Source organism: Diachasma alloeum, unplaced genomic scaffold, assembly GCF_001412515.2.
Source record: "Diachasma alloeum isolate Michigan unplaced genomic scaffold, Dall2.0 Dall_scaffold_00280, whole genome shotgun sequence".
NCBI lineage: Eukaryota > Metazoa > Arthropoda > Insecta > Hymenoptera > Braconidae > Diachasma > Diachasma alloeum.
Window position 1 is genome coordinate 599774 of NW_021680419.1, and position 21828 is coordinate 621601.

The 21828-nt window shown below is 35.3% G+C and overlaps 3 protein-coding genes across 5 annotated transcripts in view; 1 reads left to right on the forward strand and 2 right to left on the reverse strand.

Moving 5' to 3' along the window:
* LOC107038367 overlaps positions 1-9461 on the reverse strand; it is a 48543-nt gene extending 39082 nt beyond the window's left edge. Inside the window, exon 1 of the mRNA XM_029126128.1 lies at positions 9333-9461. The gene's annotated coding sequence lies outside the window, so the exon portion shown is untranslated. The remainder of the gene's footprint in view (positions 1-9332) is intronic.
* On the forward strand, positions 3508-9174 carry LOC107038308 (pickpocket protein 28). Its single transcript, XM_015257334.1, has 10 exons — positions 3508-3747; positions 3825-4030; positions 4660-4863; positions 4940-5057; positions 5306-5454; positions 5533-6005; positions 7159-7282; positions 8073-8201; positions 8280-8371; positions 8987-9174. Exons 1-10 carry the CDS (start codon positions 3508-3510, stop codon positions 9172-9174), a joined length of 1923 nt encoding a protein of 640 aa, XP_015112820.1.
* Positions 9462-10649: 1188 nt separating the features above from the next.
* LOC107038409 (zinc finger protein 2 homolog) lies at positions 10650-21404 on the reverse strand. Of its 3 annotated transcripts, XM_015257504.1 has the most exons (11): positions 21186-21404; positions 20409-20596; positions 19626-19713; positions 18354-18578; positions 17020-17653; positions 16579-16671; positions 16297-16383; positions 14845-15000; positions 14039-14342; positions 13340-13652; positions 10650-11955 (listed from the first exon to the last, which is right to left on the reverse strand). In XM_015257504.1, coding segments are annotated over exons 2-11 (1941 nt in total). In that variant the 5' UTR covers positions 20411-20596; positions 21186-21404; the 3' UTR covers positions 10650-11916. The 3 variants fall into 3 exon arrangements, with proteins under 3 accessions (XP_015112990.1, XP_015112992.1, XP_015112991.1); XM_015257506.1 differs by lacking the exon at positions 19626-19713 and having other exon boundaries at positions 10650-13652; XM_015257505.1 differs by lacking the exon at positions 16297-16383 and having other exon boundaries at positions 10650-13652.
* Between the last annotated feature and the right edge of the window lie 424 nt (positions 21405-21828).

The following is a 21828-nucleotide window of genomic DNA, read 5'->3' on the forward strand; positions in this document are numbered from 1 at the left end:
GGGGGGGGGGGGGGGATTGGAACTGATGAAGATTCTAACGTGGAAAATGCATCAATTTATTGATGACAATTTTTCATGAATTTGGAACAAAACGGGGAAAAAAATTAATAGGAAAACCTAGAGCTTTTCTCGAGAAATTGTATTGGATTTCTAGTGGAATTGTATTTAAAAATTCTGTTCATTTTCTGCGGCAATTCTATTAAAGATAATAGTTTATTGACATTTTGTCAAGACTCATTTGATGGAAAAACTTCAGTAGATTTTTTTTTTTTACATTTTTTTATCGCAATAAAATTCAAGAGAAATTCAACAGCTACAGAGTTTGTCTATTAAAAAATATCCATTTAAAACGGCATAATGTCAATGTTTAATGCAAAATGCTTAAATCCATAATGCATAATGTTGAACAGAATTGGGGCAAAAAATAAATCGAATTTCTCGATAGAATTCTCATAGAACGTCGTTAGAACAATTATACAGTTCCAATAGAAATTCTTGAAAAAAGTGCAAGCTTTTCCATTAAATATTATATTTTTTACATGTGTAGTTTACGTTGAAATCTTCGTAAAAGTTATTTTCCCTTTATAATCAAAAATAACAAGTTTTCGAAAGGTCAAACAATTTCTTATTATAGTTCATTAATTACCTAATAATTTTTACATAATTGTTTCATCATTTTCGCTGTAATACTCGTCCATCCTTAAAGTGTCCACATTACCACCATTTTTCCCCACGTAATTAATCGATTGACATTCAGGGACTAACACTGTCAACATTTCGCCCACTGATGATATAAAAAAAATGAGGGACATTTCTAGATCACAATGTCACGCGACTAAAAATGTAAAAATTTTCAGCATTACCGATAACCACTGATGTTTATTATGTAATTATTTTGCGGTCGTCATTAAAGCCCGTCACGAATACACCGAAGAAGTATTTATGTTTACCATTACGCAATGTTTTCCGCACGATTTTATCTGGAGCTTTTGCGGACGCCAAAAATACTAAATAGCAAAAATGCCGGTCATGTTTAAAAAAAGGGTCAAGTTGTGATGAATAGTGATCGAATATTGATGTATTCCGCAGGGCAAATAAACGTAGTCGCCATATATTCGTGCTATTAATTGCCTCTGTAGTGTATGAGGATCAATATTACCTCAGCACATCCACTCAACTTCAGATCAACATTTGCACTAATGATTCAAGTGCGATGAGTATTTCCTGCATTAAATATTCGTTAAAACGTAATTACAGAAGTGGAACGAGATGGATCTACACCGCTGGGCAATAGCGTGGGCCAATGAGAAAAATGATGAAAAAATTTACTATAAAAATCTAATGCTTTTTCGGAGAAATTCTTTTGAATTCTATTGAAAAATTCTACTCTTTCTTTGCGCAAATTCTATTAAGAATTATGCAACTTCCCCAGGCTTTTTTAAATTGTTATTTGCTCATCAAAAAATGTCTGTAGATATTGATTTTGCTATGCAGCTTATTCCAATGAGATTTTTTCTATAAGAATTCTTGGGCACGAATTTGCCTTTTTTTTCTCCGATTTTATTATGAAAAACGAGGGAAAGTGCAGTAGAAAAAATTTCGAAAATTTGCATTCAAGAATTTCTGTAGAAAAATAACAATCTATTAAATTTTGCACACGGTAAAGCTGCATAATCTGCTATAGAAATGAGGCAAAAAAAAATTTTTTTTTACAGAATAGAATTCCAAGAGAAATCGCGAGGTCGTCCCCTAGAATTTTTTCATGGATGGAGATTAAAAAATTCCCCGATAATCCCCTCTAAATATTTACCTCGTGTTGACCCTATCATGCAATCCCCAAACGAATGAAATAAAGGGTACGAGTTGTCTATCTCCCCTATCGCAATTTCCCAATCTTGAGCAAACGCTCTAGTACACAAGTTTAAATTAAAACAGCGAAGGTGAGGTGAAGCCTTCAGTCGCTGAGGGCACCCTCCCCAGAAGTGTCGCAACTATTGAATAACCGAGTTGAGGGGGAATAGAATGACAAGTGAATCGGAAAACTCGACTGATTTACGATCTGAAAATGATAGTGATGCAGCCAATGGGACTGTGGAAAAATCCAGCTACGTGGACAGCAGCAGGTGGAAGGATACAGTGGTCACGAAAGCCTCGGGCCTGTTGATAAGGCAAAAGGACACATGTCACTCCACTGGTCAACTATCAACATCGATCCCCATTGGCATCGTTACGGAAGCTCTGGAGAAGGTACTGGCACAAGTGTCAAGGGGCTTGTATCGTAAACAGCTCAGCCCCTCTTTTAATAACTCGTTAACACTCTCTTGTGAGGATTTTCAAGGCTGTGGGGTTTAGGATATCCAAGTACAAGTTCGGTGATTTCCACACTAAACGCAGGAAAAAAATTCCATGGAAAAATCTGGCGAATTTAATAGACTATTGACATGCACACTGATAGAAAGGGTGGAACGATTTAGTTGATATTAACGAGGCTCCCCAATTATTAACCCTCGTTAACAGCATCTAAATACTTCTATCAGTGCACGGAGAGAATTTCGGGAGAAAAATTCTAGTGGAGATTTCACCATTTGCCGGTTATTCAAAAATTCTAGTGTTGTTTAAGTAAAATTTCTGGTTTTTCTGGTTAAATTCATGGAAATTTCTGTGAACATTTCGTAAAAACGAGAAAAACTGACGTGCCATCCAATAAAAGCTGGAACTTTGCACTCTTTTTCTCGTGCCAGCACTAGAATTTTCTACAGAATTTCTCTCCGTGTACTATTAAAAACTCTATTGGTTTTTGGCCGATTCTATAGAAGAATTCCACAAAATTACTGCGCTTTTCTCATCTTTCCACCCAAAATTGTCTGTCAGAATTTCTGAAGATGAAATTTCTATATTTTTTGTAATTCTTTCATCAACTCTTCTTTAAAACGTAAAGTTATCACTTTTGTGAGATTGAAAAAATATTTCCTAGTGGTTCAAAATGAAGAATCAAATTTAAACCATTCAAATTTAGATATCATTTAAAAATCGTCAAAAAACTAGTGTAAAATTAAACTTGAATTGAAATTCTAATGTTCAACAACAAATTTGGACAGTTTGAACGTTGAAGAATTATTCAAGTACTTGAATATCCTTCTTCTTTCAGAAACTATATTACCAAAATTATTTAATGTGGCAAACACTAGATGCCTGTTGACTGAGACTCATAAAAATAAAGTTGAATGTGGAACAAGCGAAACTAATTGATAAAAAAAAATCAACAATCAAATGTTGGACTTGTTGAACACTCTAGAAACTCGGGAATTCCATTAATTTCTTTCCCATGAAATCTCGTTATTTCAATTTTTTAAAAAGTCAAAAAATTCTCGTGGACCTTTTTAACAAAAACTTCCCCTCAAATAATCGTAGACGGCCTCACGGATATTCCTCGACCACCTGCACATCTCCAAAATCGGTAATGTAATTCACAAAGACTCGAACGAGATAAAAATCTTCGGTTCTGCAATGACTTCAGAAACGTATTTAAGACGTGCACGTGCTTTTCGCACTGAACTTAATCAGTTTAATGAAGAGAGTAAGAACGGCCATGGGCTTTTAGACGGAAAAGAATCCATGGAAACTTTCCAGCCGTTCTCTATCAACTCGGTCCACTTGCAAAATCCGTACAAAAGTACCCAGAAATTCGAGGACTGGAGGAATGTTCAAAACGACGCTGTTAAACTTCGTCCAGGTTTTTTGCAAAAGGTACTGAGAATCATCCAGATGAGCAGGAAAGTTGATGGAGGATTTTTTTCACAAAGTGCAATTTAAATTACTTCCAGACACTGGATGGGACGTCAATCACGAGAAATACAGAGTCACGAATACGGAAGGATTATGAGAAAGGGGAATATTTTACGAAGAGTAGCCACTTGCAGGCTTGTTGGAAAAACTTCAGGCATTTGGAATTTACGGAACAATATTGTGCTAATAGCAGTCTTCATGGGTTGAAATACGTTGGGGACAGGAGTCTTCATCTGCTGGAGAGGTAATTCCAGTAATGAAGCTACGGGTATCGTTGTGGGAATACTAGGGTATTGATCACATACAGATTATGATTCACATCGAATAAAAGAATAAAAGTGGAATTTATTAAAGACTCTAGGAGGCTTATGAAAATTCAGAATAATTTTTTTCATATTTTTCCACTTTTCGATCGATAATTGAACAGGAATTTACAATTCCCATTGATTTTTTCATGAAATTGCGATTTTTCAATGGAGAAATTTCCGGAAATTTCAGTGAAAATGTCAATTACAGAAAATTTTTAAAGTTTTATGGATCCATTGGGGTTTTATCTAGGTTCTTTGGCGTCTAACAAGTTTGTAAAATTTCAAGTTCAACAGAAAATTGAAGTAGACTCATAAGTGTTAATTAAAAAATGAGACGAACAGGTCACAACTTCGTGAACTTCCTACTAATTTGATATTCACAAATATATTTCCTTCGATTTCCCCACTTTTCACTGGATAATTGAACAAAAATTGACCATCCCCATTCATTTTCTCATCGAATAGTGATTTTTTAATGCGGAAATTTCCCGAAATTTCAGTGAAAATGTAAATTCTCGAAGTTTTAAAAAATGAAAAAATGAATCCGACTGGATTTTTCATCTAGGCTCTTTTGGATACTCGCGTTCGTGTGTGCTGTCCTCACCGCCACCTACTTCATCTGGCACCTCTACCAGAAATTGCAGAATTCCCCCATAATAATTTCCATAAGTCCCGAACCTGTTGCGCTGACAGAGTTTCCATTTCCATCAGTAACTGTTTGCAATATGAATAATGCCAACCGAGAGGAAGCTAATCGCATCAACAGAGGGTGACAAACCAAACACAATCATTATCATTCGTATAAAACAGGGAAACGAATTGACAAACAATGTGAATTGCCACAGGAACGACAGTGTCGAGAAGCTTCTGCTTGAGGACATCTGTAATTTCCAAAATACCTCAATGGATAATGACGTGGTTGGATCCGCTGATTGGAGCAATGTTCTCCGTTTTATGCTCAATGTGAGTAATTAATAAATAAAGAAAAAGAAATAAAGAAAATTGTCCATTACAATAAAATCAAAAAAGTTTCTCACAATAAAATAAAAAAAACAAACTCCGCAAATTTACACAGAAAAAAATCTTATAGAAAAAACCCCAACAGCATAAGTTGAACAAAAAAATCAACATCTAGACTTGCGACCTGAGATTATAATTTTGCCTCTCGATGTCTGAAAAAATGTTAATCCACTGAAAGAATTAATTCAAAGGTCTCTCAACCCTGCGAAGAATTGCTGCGCTATTGCTTCTGGCATCAAAACGTGACCGAATGCGATAGAATATTCAATCCAATTCTAACCGATGAGGGTTTGTGCTGTAATTTCAATGCTGTGCACAAAAAATATTTGTTCTACAATCCGTAAGTACACACCACCGAAATGAAAAGAATGGATGAACTCTCGATGAAAGAGCACTCAAATCATTTCGTCTTCCCAAGACTGGAGTGGAACGACTTGAACATAAAATACGACTTCGAAACGATTGATTGGAAGCCGGAGAGTGGCTACAACACATCAGTAGCTCCAGACACACAGCCCTGGAGGCCCTACGGTGCTGGAAGATATCTGGGATTAACGATAGTGCTGGATGCTAAACTTAAGCAGTATTACTGCTCATCAACAGCCAGTGTTGGCTTCAAACTACTTCTTCACAGTCCCATTGAGACCCCGAAAATCGCAGACTTCAGTCTTGCGATAAGTCCCGGGGTCGAGACCAATGTGATTATCACACCGAGGATATCATCCGCCAGCTGGTCGATTCTGTCGTTACCGAGGAAGAAGAGGAAGTGTTATTTCACTACTGAACGAAAGCTCAAGTATTATCGAACTTACACTGAGAGGAATTGTCTTCTGGAGTGTGAGGCCAATTTCACCCAGAGTCAGTGTCATTGTGTGCAGTATTACATGCCAAGTGCGTAGAAAAGTAGAACTTGAGGGTTGAATTCAGTAGCGAAGTAAACGGTTCAAGTCGACTTATCTCCCAGTTGAGTTTTTGCAGAATATTTCCGAATCTAACGAAGATAGCGAAATTTTCGTGATTACATTTGTTGTAGCTCTCAATCGGCTCTACGAAAAAGGTTATAACAAAAAATTTGCTATCTCCGTTAGATTCCGAGATATTCATTGAAAACTGGCCAATAGTCACAAATGACTTATACCCTTTTACCACTTCGCTACTGAATTCAAGCGAGAATTGAATTTCTTTGAAAAAAGTTGGAAAATTGACAGAAAATTTAAGACCCGCACGGATTATAGTTCTTCATGAAAGTATTATAAAACTGAACATTTTCAAAAAGCGGTTTTAATCAAGATTAAGAAATAAGTTCGATAGAGAGGAAATAGTGAATGGATAATTTATCGTAGTAACTGACGATCTGACAGCCATTAGATACAGCAAATTATTAATTAGCAATTCCCTCCCTATTGGCTTTACTCCCCAATATTATTCACAAACGCTTTTTGAAAATGTTCAGCATTTTTTCAACGTTTTTTGATTGTGCAATCGTAATTTTTGGAGACTCCAGGGCTATGGAAAACTGAACAGCAATTGGGGATCATTTGAGATTATCAAAATAAAAAAACAATCAAGATCACGTGAGAAAAATAATCCACCCGAGCCTTAATAGAAAATACTAGTGCTTTCTCCAAGAAATTTTATTGAATTTCGATTGGAACTGTATGACGAGATTATTGGGATTCTGTTGAAAAATTCCATTTGTTTTTTACGCCAATTCTATTGAAAATTACGCATCTCTGTCGCGTATTTTAAATGGATATTTGTTTATAGAAAAATTCTGGAGATGTTGATTCTTCTATATAATTTGTTCTGTGGGGTTTTTTGTGTAAGAATTTTTGTAGAATCAATTTTACGTTTTTTTTCGTGGATTTTGTTGTGAGAAAAAAAATATAGCGGGAAAAATTTTTGCTCAAGAATTCAATAGAATTTTAGTAGGAATTCAGCTGAATTTCTGGAGGAAAGCGTAAGGTTTTCTGTATTAAATTGTGTAATTTGTGAGAGGTTGTGAGAACTCCTTTAAAGTTGTCATTTTATTGTTGCATTGAAGAATCAGCGAATACTCCTATTTGTGGTAAGAAAGATGATAAATGTGCGAGGGATGCTAGACTGCTCATGGAAAATAATCTTTATGATGATGAAGAGGCTTTAGACAGGCTCAATCGCTCAGAATCGTAAGTAGAAGAAAGATATAAAAATTTATGCACTTGAAATTCCCAAGGATTCTCATAGGAAAATTCATGCAGAGAATGTCCCAGTTGTCTATGAAATCTTTACATTGAAATTTCCACAGGAAAATTATCAGAGGATTTTCATACGTTAATGTAAAAATTTCATAGAAAACCCTAGCGAATTCGATAGGCAATTCCATTGAATTTCTATTGAATTTCATCTTTCTATACAAATTTTTCTATAGGAATTCCTCGACATGAGTTTTCTAAATTTTTCCCACTCTATTTTTCCATTTAAAAAGTCACACAAAAAAATTTGAGCCGAGGAATTTCTACACTTTGCATTAAAAAACTCGAATTCTATTGATTTCTTCTGTGGAATATTTCCCATTAAACAATTCCATTGAAAAAAAATTTCCAATAGAGAAAATTTTCGAATTTTCAATTTAGAAATCCAGTAGAAAAGTCCAGAAAATTTTTTTTATAGAATTCGTGAGATTTTTCTGTGAATTTTTTTCGTACATGAATTCAGTAGGGAGGTGGTAAAACGGTGCAATTCAATTTTGACTATTGACCAGTTTTCAATGAATATCTCAGAATCTAAGGGAGATAGCAAAATTTTTGTTATAGCCTTTTTTGTAGAGCCGATTGAGTGCTACAACAAATGTAATTACGAAAATTTCGCTATCTCCCTTAGATTTGGAAATATTCCTCGAAAACTCAACGGGGAGATCAGTTGACTTAAAACGTGTTTTACCACTTCGCTACTGAATGGATTGATAACTGTGTACAGGCCCAGTTGTAACTGCTGGCCAGCATGTTTCGAGACTAACTATGAGACCCAGATATCGCAGAGTAAACTGTCTAACGCGTTCATCGTCGATGAACTGTACCTCAATAACACGGACCAGAAATACTTCACGTAATTATCAATCAACTACCCTCGTCAATTCTCCGTGCATTCCCTTGAAAATGCGTTGATTTTGTTGCATGAATTCAGGGAAAATATGGCTGTGGTTCACCTCTACTTCGTCGAATCTCAATTCCCGAATTTAGTGAAGAGCGAGCTGTTCGGATTTATTGAATTCCTATGTAAGTTCAATTATTTTCGCTAAAATATTTCTGGAAATTTTACCCGTAAAATGACGATTTATTCACAATTCTACGTGTGATGAAATCACCGAATCCACGACTTTGTTTTCTCTCAGTAGTGAAAGTTTATTAATTATTGTACTTAGGGGAGGGTGGGGTAAAATGGACACTTCAGACTTTTTTAAAATTATTCATAACTCAGAAACAAATTTATCAATTGAGCTCAGTTTAGGCTCGTCTCAAAGGGAAAAACTTGTTCTTTGTATTGAAAAAAATTATTGAATTTCATCAACATTCCAATCCCTCACTAACATTTTTAAAAAAGTCAAAAGTGTCCGTTTTACCCCAACCTCCCCTACTTATTAATTATTTTGTTTTTAAAATATTAAAAATTTAATGAAGATGATTGAATCCTCAAAATTCTTCTTCAACATTTTGATTTATCTTGAAATAACATTAAAAATTTAATGGAAATATGATTACATCGAGTGTAATTGGAATAAAAATTGAGAAAAAAAAATGAAAAAACGACGCTGCCCCGCAAAATCTCGATTTATTAACATTTTTCCCTGCGATGTAATCACTAAATTCACGACTTTGTTTTCATTCCTCCAGCAAATATTGGAGGACTTCTCGGTCTCTTCATGGGTTTCAGTTTTCTCTCAGTCGTGGAAATAATCTACTTCATGACTTTACGACTCTGGTGTCGCATAACCAAGGGCCCAATGAGAAGACCCCAAAATGCTACATCACTGATTAAAATTCCGACCGATCCAAAAATGATGTACCCCTTCTCGCAATAATTCACTACCTCGGGCATTATTCTCAATGCTTTACATGAATTCTACCACGATGTAAGTAATCAAAATAAACAAATGTCATGCGAACACTGATGCGAACTAATATCGACGTATTGATTTTCCCAATTGGAGAAATTGATAAGGATTAACTCTTGTCATACCTCGATTGTTTCAACAGCAGGCGGCGTCAGTATTTCAAATGTTTATCATTGTCAATTTCAATAGTTTGAGGTATCTCGGATAATTTGATCAAATTTATCATTGTATGACCCGCAAGTCAGAAGCGACCTACGGAGTACGGCATGACATGAACACTGAAAAGCGCAGTCGCGTACATTTCAGGTTTTCATTATTTCACCGGCAGGTGGCTTTCGCTGAGAAGCGGGAAGTTCAAAGTTCAAATGATTTCGGTAATTTCCTGCTCAAAGTTATTAGTATTTTTCGAACCCAAAGCACATTGATCTTTATTAATGTGCTTTGATTTGTAAAAATATCGATAACTTTGGGCAGGAAATTTGTTCAAAAATTTGGAAAATTAAGGGCATTCTGTTAACCCTTAAAAGCGCAAAATTGAACGTTAGGTGTTAATTTTCGAGGGAAAGTAGCATTAAATGGACATTTTAATCTTCGTAACTAAACGAAATTTAATTTTAAGTTGAAGTAAATTGTAAAGAATTTAAATTTTCAGGAAAAAAACATCTTTTTAATTATTGCAGGAATATTTCCCTTTCTGAAATTCACAGATACTATTTATAAACAATAAATAAAAGGTTTTTTGCGATATATTTATTTATATGGATCATATATTTTATTAGGTTTTTCTGATTCTGAATTTGTTTCAAATTATTTTGTACTATAATTTACTGAAATAAATTACTCCATCCAATTTTTTCCCCGTTTTTGTTTTCGTAGATTATGATAATCAAAACACGTATTTTGAGTAGAACTAAAAATTGGAAAAAGTTCGGGATTTTATTAAATTTATATTTAATTTAATGAAATTTAGTTACTTCATTAAAAGTTTCTCTATTTCTGACGGAAATCTGTGAAATTTTTTTGATTCCACTGACTATTCTGCAGGAAGATTAATAAAATAATTAAAAAATTGCAATGTTTTAAAATAACGAGTATTTTTTATCAATAATTTATAAGCAACCAATTTTCCCCCATAAAAATCATTTGTTCGAAATCGTAACAAATTTATTAAAATGGATTTAATGTTAAAAAAAATGTTAAAAAAATGATAATTCTGTGCAACACTTAATTAGAATACCACTCAATATTCCTGATTTTTTTCAGATCTTTCTCAGAATAAAAATTGAGAAAATAAAGACGAAAACAAAAATTTTTTAATAAAAAATAAAAAATACAAAAATTAACATCTCCTTACCTGATTGAATCCCCAATTCTCGAAGTCTACAGTATTGAAACATGTAAAAAAATACAATCAAAGATTGGCAGAATCAACAAACACATGATTTAAAAAATTGAAATGTCCCTCGAGACATATTTATTAATACCTAATTTCGTATATATCGTGCGCTACTTGGATCGCATGTTACTTGCTCTCATTCGCCTGCAACGCAACATCTCCCCGTAACTCCTAATTATTCATATCGACAGTAAATAAATCTAGACGTTACACGCTGTTCTCATTTTTTTTCATACAAAAATTTTCAATCGTGTACAGTTGGACACACAGAGCTGAACAGACTGTGAGGTGACATACTATCAATGAATGACTCATGTTGTTCGACTAATGCATCAATCACCTCCAACTAATAACCACCTCACTGCAATTAACATGTACAATTGTAAGTCAAGACTTGCCTGAAGAATCAACATAAGAGGAAACAATAGTCATAATGTATTTATAATATATATATCATTTTTACATACAAATTCTGGGAATAAAAATCGACTTTCGGTATCGCAAAAATAAATCAGCTTGGATAGTGCTTGCAAAGAAATCCTTGCACATGTTACTTTATTCATTCACTTCATTTATCATTATTTCATCTCTTGCCAATAAAAAATATTTAAACACTATCCGTGATGCCAGAGAATTCAATTAATTCTAAACTTAGGCTAATTGTTTTTTTCTTCATTATCATAGGTACATCTGAGTTTGTACGCTGTACAATATAGTTAACGGTTCACCACAAATAATTAAAGAGGGTAAATGAAAGAACATCTGTTAGTCTAAGCATCCCGATTGGCATCCAGGGACCAGGATTTCAATCCCCCCCATGATTCACTGAGTATATTGTACAGGACAAATACTTTGTCGTCTCACATTCACCTTCATTTCACTGACTGATAAATCAAAAATCAACATTTTCGTGTGAAAAAGAAAAATTGGCAAACGAATGGTCACCACTATTGGCCTGAAAATAGTTGGTGTCAATGATGAAAATTCAACATTATCTCGTGAATTTGGCAGGTCAGGTGTATCTTATGCAATTGTAGGAAGACAATTCATTAACATTACTGGATAATTAAGAAGAAATTCACAGATATTTACACGTGGAATTTAATAACGTGAGACTGACGATGAGTGAATAACAAATATCGACGAAAACGAGACAAATTTTTTTGAACATAATGCAGTCCCTGACCTACCACTAATAACTATTCACATGTTGTTTCAATAGTGATATAAACTTCTCTTGTCATTGAACGTAGTCAACATAATAATGAGTAGAAAAGAAAAGTGTGAAAATTAAGGATAAAAAGCGTGTCAATTCAGCCTCTGGAACTCCACTTTGCTGCTTCAGGTGCCCACTAAATCACAATAATAAATTCACTTGAGATTTTTTTAGTTCTTCTTTTTGCAAACTGATTCGACGTTTTGAGTTAGGCTGAATAAAATGTGCAGAAACATTGATAGATAAATTGTATCTAATCTAATCCGAAATACTGTAGCAGGTATTATGACCGTATTTACGTTCAGAGAGAAATATAACGTAACAGTTTTACAATAAACGTTAATTTACAAATGAACATTGCTTTAAATTCTAGAGAAAACGAAAATTCTACATCGCTAAAGCGACCAAGGAAGAAGAAACAACAGGGAATTTTGACTCATGCTAATTACTGACTGGTGAGGGGGAATACAGCGAAGACGAACAGACTATTGATTGTAACAGGTGCATCGTGATGTGAAAAAAGGAAAACCCCGTTGTCACGAGTCGATTAAGGGTCCATTTTTAAAAATCTTAGACTTTAAAGATCATCAGACTCAAGCCAATTGACATTTCCCTCCTCTTTAATTCGAAATAAGCTGCACCACATTTTTTTCATTCACGCCACAAAGTGATTTTGAAAGCATCATGTACTTATTTTCATCATTTTCCCGTCTATCGAGACACTCACTAAGAAAATAAAATTATATAATCAATCAATAATCATTACAAACATTGTCTCAACAATCTTTCTCATTGCGAATTAGTGATTAAAGCGAATGCTAGTTACATGAAATAAGAAAATTTTAATTGGACATAATTTTAACGATCAGTGACAATCGCTCTGTTTACAATTGTTTGAAAGGAAAATGAAAATAATGTATCGAAGTTTTATACGTATAATTACTCTAATCAGCTATTCACCATTACAAACTATTCTCTCTATAGTATATAACTGATATTTGTAATATAGTATTCGGCCTTAAAATTATAAAACAGATTAGTCTGCCTGTTCGATACTCATTATCGTTCCTTGCAGTATCAATTATTTATCATTAATAAATTGTTCATTATTCAATTCGAATCACCACTACGCTTTCAACTGACGAACAAACTGTGTGTTACTTATTTTTTCATCAATAATCGTTATCATTAATTTTCTCATTAATTTGTGTAAAGCGTATTTTAAAAAATGTCTATCGTCGGCACAGGTAGTTAAAAATTATTCATTATTCAAACAAGTTGAACCTTGTTTCACAGATACAACACACACCATCGTGAGATGATGAATGACGAAAAACAAAGGGAAAAAGGAGAGAAACGGAATAATGAAAAATAGTATCTCCCGAAATGTTGTTTCCTTGTGACGAAGGATAAAGATAAGAAACTCTCTGGTTAATTATTCAGCACAGCATTTGGCATGTGTCCTCTTCTCAACTGTCAAATCATTTAGGCTCTGGAAAAGTAACTTGGCATTTGTATACCTCGTCCAGCATTACTGCCTGTCCCTGGCCCTGGCTGACAGTTACTGGTGTCGTTGCATTTACAACAACTACTTGGGGCTGGCCTGGCTGGGTCTGCTGTTGTGGCTGGGGCTGCTGTTGGGCCTGTTGTGACTGCTGGGGATTACTCGTGTTGGGCTGTTGCTGCTGCTGGGGATTACTCGTATTTGGCTGCTGCGAGTTACTCGCACTGTTGGCATTCTGATTTCTCGCTGTTTGTCCGTACTTTTCGTGAATTGCACGGTGACGTTTCAGGGCAAAACGATCCGAAAAACCTATTTCACAAATGTCGCATCTGGAAGAAATTAAAGAGGTCGGTTAGGCCAATTGAATGATTACTGTCAATGGATGATTTTTGGATAAATGAGTTCGGGATTAATTAGAGAAATTAGGGAGGTAGCTGTGCAAAATAATTCCCGAAATGCTCTGAACGAAGATTTCACGGAATTCATAAGTTTTCTTAACTTGGTTGAGATTCCCGATTTGTTTTTTAATTCTGTAAGATTCTATACTATTGCCCTGGGATTATATCATGTCTGGGCCATTCCCGAGAGTTTGAAGAATTTCATAATGAAAAGTTCATGAAATTAATGAGTTAAAGCAACTCATCAATTCCCAAAAATTGAGAAAAATAATTAACTTAATCATTTGATGACTTCTCCAATTTGTAATTGACATTACCTATGCGGTTTTTCACCGGTATGCACTTTAGCGTGGTTCTTTAAGTGAGTCGCCTGATTAAAAGCCGAACCACAAGTATTACACCTGTACGGCTTTTCACCAGTATGAATTCTACGATGATTCCACAGTGTCGAGTGTCTCGCAAATGTTTTCTCACAAACTTCGCACTGATATGGACGCTCGCCCGAGTGTATGCGCTCGTGATTCTTCAAGTGTGGACTCTGCGAAAATTGCATACCACATACGCTACACTTGAATGGTTTTTCACCAGTGTGCACGCGTCCATGATTCTTCAAGTAAGCAGCTGAAATGTCAATTTTAATTATGAATAACTGTTCATCATGACAAGGGTGGCTTATCAATATTTTTATTACTCTGGAGATGCTTTCCAGTTGATTACAACTCCATTTTCAAACATAAAATTTGCGATTAATGGAAATTTAAATCAGTGGATGCATTGAAAAGATTGAATGCACAAATGAATTCATCCAATTAAAGAAAACAACATTTACAATTGAATATCAAAACTCTATATGACCCTAAATTAACATTTATTAACAATTATTTCATCAAACTTAAAAAACATAAAACTTTCAAAAATGTTGAAAACGTTTGGGAAGTCAACTGTTCCAAAAAAATTATTAAAATGGATGAAAAATTTGCAAAATGTAATTTTAAAGAGGCGAATAACTCATAAATTCATTAAAATTTTTCACACGCAATACAATTAGCAAATTTCATCGTTGAAAATGCATCGTTAATCCTCTTTTTTCAATGATCCCCCAATAATAAAGTGTTGTACGTACCCTTCGCAAAGGCCAAACCACAGACTTCGCACTTGAACGGTTTATCCCCAGAGTGGAGTCTCTTGTGTGACCAGAGCGATGAGTAGCGTGAAAATGTTCCATCACAAACGTTACAGTGAAATGGCTTCTCCGGCTGGTTCTGGTTTTGCTTGCCGCCTGCAATGATAAATGGGACCGAAGTGTTAATTTTCCTCAAGGGCCAGTTCTACAAATATCATTAATATGAATTTTCTTCTCAATAACGTGATATCAATCATGAGGCTTTTATCATTGAAACTGAGAAAATTTCGAGTCTCATTGGATTGTGCTAGTCTGTGGCCCGTGCTTTGATGAATGTTAATTGATGATTTAAAAAAATATATGTAGAAATGAAATATATGCAGAGATGAATTTTCAAACATTTATAAAACTGTCCCTTAGGGGAGATTTTGTTCCGCTTTATCGTCCTTATATTTAGATGCCGACAGTTCTATACTTCATTTTTATGGTCAAGGGATATTTTTGGCTACTTCAGTCAATGATTCAACACTAGTATCACTACAGGAACATGCATGAGTTTATTTTATATAGAAGTTATTGAAAAAGTTTATCGAATGTTCTGTTTTTGGTGAATTTCTCAAGATGATGGACTACGGCTGAAAGGCATCACCTCTACTTACAGTTGAACTGAAAAAGTTTGTAATGTTACTGGTGAATTTCATCGCAACATTAATTGTTATTGTTTCATGTTTTAAATCCTATGTCATATTTATTTCCATTCAATTTCAATTAATCTATTTTATTTAATTTTCTTATCGTGTGGTCAGTTTTCAGCGATTAATTTTACGTTTAATTGGCTGAACTGTTGATAAATTCAAATCTTGCATAAATTCCTATTTATTAAAAGATTTTTCCATTCGATTTTGATGAATTATTATGCAATGATTATTAGTGATTGCAAGATGTTTATATGTAGATTTACCATCTAAATGATGTGAAGGTGATCGACTATAGCAATCATTGAATAAAATATTAGTTAGGAATTAATGCTTGATGCATTACCTAAAGTTTTGCGAATGAAATTCTGCATTACTGTATTATTTTGTCATTATTTTAGAATAGGATTATTTAATTCAATGTACAGCAGAAGCTCTTCTGCATAAATAATATCATGTATTACAATGCAGCGATAAATGAATGTACTAATGAATCAATTAATTAATTAAACTGATGAGTTGTTCAGTAATTGAGATTAAAAAATTGTACCATAACAAGTAGAGGTGAAATTAATTCTAAACGAGACGACAGAACAGGGGAATTCAACAACAAATAGAAGTTAAATCAGAACTGTCATCATCTAAAACCAGGGGGATTTCTTTATCGAATGCAACACCGAGTAATGAATGATGATGGAAAAAAAAATTCACGATTGAAATCCCCCCGATTCCTTGGCTGTGATTTTGTCCGACTTACTTCCTATGATGATGCGGCCTGTTGCCTTGCAGCCGCTACACTTCGCTAGGGAACTCAGTCCAGAATCTAGTTTTTCGTCGTCTTTACCTATCGTACATCACCCGATGTACGATCATGACAGCAATGAAATGACAATATGATGGAAAGGTGGATGCATTGATAATATTATGTGAAAAAATGTCACTCTCATTTTTATGATTTTATAACGGGAAAATTGCTTGAATTCATGGATGTAACATTTTTCCATATTTATTTCCCTAAATGAGTGAGAGTTAAACCTACCAATGAAAATGATTCCCGTTCCATTGCACTTGTGGCACTTGGTTACACTAGTCACGCCCCTTCGTTTAACAGGATGATGGCCAGGCTTGATTGCTAAATGAAGAAAATTAAAATTAATAACGAACATTGGGAATGATATTCAAAGAATCGATGTGATTGAAGACAATTCATTTCATAATTTTGTATTTTTTGTTATTTAGTAATAATCTAGATTCAATTTCACTTTTCATTTCACGTGAATTTTAAACCATTCACATAAAATTGCATCTAAAAAATGGGGTTTTGATTTTTTATCGTAATTATTATTCAACAATTGTCATATCGGACGTGAAATATTCATATTTTGGATGTGAAATTCCCATATTTTGATCACTTAATCCAAAAAATGGGTTCAGTGATGTAAATCTCAATCAATTAATGTAATAAATTATGACAACTCACTCTTTTTAACTTTAGTCGGATGATGTTCACAGGGATCTTCACTCCCGCACTCCTCGCACACTTGGACTTTAGGTTTCTGATGCATATTAGTCTTGTGACTCTTCAATTCTCCAGGTAATGCAAAACAAGCACCACAAGCATCACAAGTGTACGGTCTCTCAGGTGTTGTTGCAACAGTGACAGTTGTCGGTGCTTGCACGACAACCTGCTGAGGTTGTTGCAGATTACTCGGTGTAGAATTGTGAAGTCTCTTGTGATGATTAAGCAGACTTAAATGGCCAAACACCAATCCACAAATGTCACACTTGAATGTTGCAGCATTTGTCGCTGCTGCCAGACTCATTTGATTCAGCAGTGTATTGTAACCAACAGGTTGTACATCGAAACGATAACAGCCTTTGTCATCTGTTGTTATAGCACCAATCGTGCTAACTGTATTTGTTTGTACCTTCTGCAGCATATTGACATTGTAATAGAAGGGAAATTCAGCTGTTGTTGCCTGTTGCTGGGTTTTCTCCTCTTTTTTTTCTGTTACGTACTGCATCTGCTGGCCCTGCTGCTGGGATTGCTGTCCCTGAGCCGGCTGCTGTTGCTGTATTTGCTGAGGATCGAACATTGTCGCCTGCTGTTGGGGCTGGAAATTTTAATAATCAATCGGTCAATTTTAATTTTATTGCACATTCTAAAAGACATCAAAAGGAGAAGTGGTACGATATAATTTGCTTAATATGAAGAGAAATGAAGAAAAAAAATTAAGTTGAAATCACCCTGATTTCAAGATTTTTATCAACAACACACCTCAAAGTTAAGAGGATTGAGATCAATTTTGTTTCGATTCCAGAGCGAAATTTTTATAAATTCATTTTTGTGGCTCTCCTTTCTCTTTCTAAGAAAATCCCTGATGAAGATTTCTCAACTTCTCTTAGATTTGAAGAATTCCAACCGAAATTTCTTCTGTAATTCTAGAGATATTCTTGAGGTTGGGTTGACTCAAGTCAATCTTGTTTATGATTCCTTTTTTGTTTTTTTTTTTTGTTTCTAAATATCTCGGAATTTGAGAGACAGAAATTTTTTTATAAAAACGTTCTTTGTAGTTCTGATTCCATTCCATAAATGAAATTCTTGCAACAATTCTTCAACATACCTTAGTTCAAAGACATTAATTAAAAACTCCCGTCAGAATCGAGTGAATTTGTTTCATTTGTTTTTTGTTTCTTGTATTCTTTCATTCGTTAGCTCTTGAAAAAATTCCCTCCAAAAATTTCCCCATCTCTTTTAAATTGACTCTCAACCCCTGATATATTCCCCACCGAAATCAAAATAAATTACATTACCTGACGCTGCTCAGCGTAACCAGAGTTGCTTTGTTCAGTTTGTGTAAAACTATTAGTTTGCTCCGTTTGAGTAAACATGGAACACTTTACTGGCTGATCGACCTGTTGACTCTGTTGGTTCGGTATCTTAATGAGATTGCGCTGGTATCTGTGATGCTGTGTCTGCTGCAGGTGGCTCTGATCCTCGGTGGATTCGATCCGCAGTGGGTCGTCTTTCCCAACGTGCTGCACAAATTAATGTTCATTACTTCGTTGCTGATCCATTAGTTCTACTAATAATTTTTTTTTTTTAATTTACTCCTAGAGTGGGATTCTGGCAGATTCTGTAGGTGATCGTCCCTTCGTTATGTATAATCTACATTTTATTGGGCTTTTTTGTCTGGACTCCGTCTTTTTCTGTTGCATTGTTCTTCGTCTAGCCATAGAGACAGTTTTTGAATTCGATTTTGATGGTCAAGATGAATTAGGGGAGAAGAGTAAAATGAGCCGTTTTTAATCATCAATTACTCAAGATCAACGAAGTTTTTTTTTCAATTGAGAAGGTTTTTTTTCAGATTTCAAAATTACTCTTGATTTATTCAAATTGGATCGTTTGGTCCAGAGATATGGACCATTTAACAAGATCCATTTTACCTCATCCTCTTGATGAAAAAAAATTATAAAGTTCATGTTTGAGGGTAGCTTAACGAAATAATTTTGCAAATTAAGTTTTTGAAAATTAAGGACATGTGCTATAAATAATTTATAAACAATCAATTTCCCACCGCAAAATTATTTGTCCGAAATCCTAAGAAATTTCTTCATTTTCAGAATTTTACCAGAAATCGATTTCATGCGTAAAAAAATAATATTTCCCAAAATTTGAACAATTTCAATGATTTATTCATCAACAAGCAAATGTTTGAAAAAATAATAACTCTGTGCAAAATGTAATTTTAACGACGCTGAATATTCAAAGTTTTGTCAAATTTTTCTGACGCAATTTAATTGCCAAATTTGATGATTGAAAATAGTTGAATCTGTAGTGTGATTTGTACCCAAATTAAAAAAAAACTTGGATATCCTCAAAGTACAAAAAAACACTTCCGAAATGAAAAAAAATCGTTCGATTTCCCCCTGCCGATCTTGAGTTATTGCCGGTCAATGACTGTTCATTTTCCTCAAAACAACAGAAGATTGAAAAAAAAAAACAAATGTATATACAAAACAATTCACAGTATTAGGGATGCAATGGCTTTTGTTCATGTTTTTGCTCGGGCGCGAGGCGCATACCTGCTGTATTTGATCAGGACGGGTTGCGTTCAACCAGACCACGTTGTTACCATTTGATTCTAGGGCCATTGATGCGCTGCCTTTGATCCTGCGCAATCAATGGACATCAATTATACAAAATAAAAAAAGAAATTATAAAAATTCTCTTCTCAATTTTGTCACTCGTCATTGGGACTAACTCTACAGCACATAATGATGCATTATTAATCATTTGTCAAACTGTTATTTAACTCATTTGACTTTTCAATCCCCTCAATTCACTTTTACTTATCATAATGCTCTGATGAGGGCTACGACACAGGACAAAGGACAGATACCACATGAAAATAATCATAAAAAATGTGCTAAATTCCCCCGAAAAATCCCTCCCCCTGATCAAAAGCCACGCCGCAGGTTCCAAAGGCACAAAAAAAAATTAAAAAAAAAATCATCATGAGGTGAAAAAAAAATCATCGGTCCCACACGCGAGAGAGGCGCGACCCAGCGGCAAAAACCGCCGAAAACATTTTTTCCTCNAAAAAAAAAAAAAAAAAAAAAAAAAAAAAAAAAAAAAAAAAAAAAAAAAAAAAAAAAAAAAAAAAAAAAAAAAAAAAAAAAAAAAAAAAAAAAAAAAAAAAAAAAAAAAAAAAAAAAAAAAAAAAAAAAAAAAAAAAAAAAAAAAAAAAAAAAAAAAAAAAAAAAAAAAAAAAAAAAAAAAAAAAAAAAAAAAAAAAAAAAAAAACGAAAAATGAGATCTGTGACTCGAGGTTTAAAAAAGGGAATAAAACTTTGTTGATTACTCACATGTGATAACTTCTACGAAGCTTTTACGATCTCCATGTCCGGCTTGGTACACCCGGATGATCGTGGAGTTGCCATGACGGCGGCGGTAGTCGTAACTGTGGCACAGTCACACGATATTTCGAACCTCTTCCCAAGCCCTCCTCAATTCCGCCACAATCCCCGAACGATATTCCCCGTGATAATCACCCCTGAGAGAGCGGCACAAAAAAAGGCAAAAAAATGTGTAAAAAAATTTGCAAATTGCAGGACGCAAGTCGACCAAAGGTCGGCCGCCCGTGAAAGCCCGATTCGGCGGTGGAAATTACTGTCCCATGACCCAAAAAACGTATTTCTCTATTAAAATCCCGCAGTTTGTGGCGACCGAACCCCAAAAAATCGTTGGATCCTGAGCTCGGGGGTTCTGAATTCATGTAGGTGCAGTGGTTCCTGCGGCTTCTATCTCCCTTTTTCTCACTCCACGTCGCCTCGATTCCCTCCGTTCATAAACAGTGTTATCACCCCCCAAAAAAGCGCGAGTGACGAGGGACGCGGGAGCGTCAAGGGGGGGGGCAAACCCCTCGAAAATGCGATTGAACGGGGGACGGATGGGACCTCAAGGGCCGAATCGACATTTAAATTTCTGCAAAATAAGTGTGGTTGCACGGTGCGGCGTCAACAAACCCAACGACGGCCATTACGCGCGCAACAAGGACGACAATGGTCGACAAAACCGAGAGAAAAATGTGGCATACGACCCCGTTAACCAGTGAAAAGCCTCCACGTTTGTGGATTTCTTACTTATGTGTTTAAATTATTATCCAGATCCTGCGGTAATCCCCGGAATGCACGATTAACACACTTAACTCGTTGTCTCTTTGCCTTGTCTACTTGTTCTCCTCTTTCGTTGCCTCGCACTCGCCTACAAGGCGTCTCGCTCTTTTAACGTTTTAAACCCGTCTTTTTTTCTCACACACGCCGTTGCGGGATGGACGAACGCGACAGCGAGAGAGTCCGCTTCCTCCGGGAGTCTAGAATAACCCCGTCAAGGTCGATCGCCCAGGAGTGGTGGAGCTCAGTGGTCGCGAGGGACCAATGACGAGGCCGAATTCGCTCTTTCGGGGGGCGACGGTGGCGCTCAGGGGCGCTTTCAACGGTCGCGCGGGCGTCTCGACCGGGACTTTTGATTTCTGGATGCGCCCACGGCGCTGGAACCCCGTCTTTTTCTAATTTTCTGGTTTTGTCGGGGGGCAATTAAGAAATTGGATGATAATGAGGGGAGAGGCATTCCGTTTTGAATCCGTTCTGGGGAAAATGACGGTAGTACGGAGGGCGGTGGAACAGATCTTCTTTTTCTATTCGTTATGGTTACATCCTCACTCAAAGATAGAGGCGAGCAGCATTAGTCCTCCCGGTGGAACAGATGGGCGCGGAAATTTGGGGA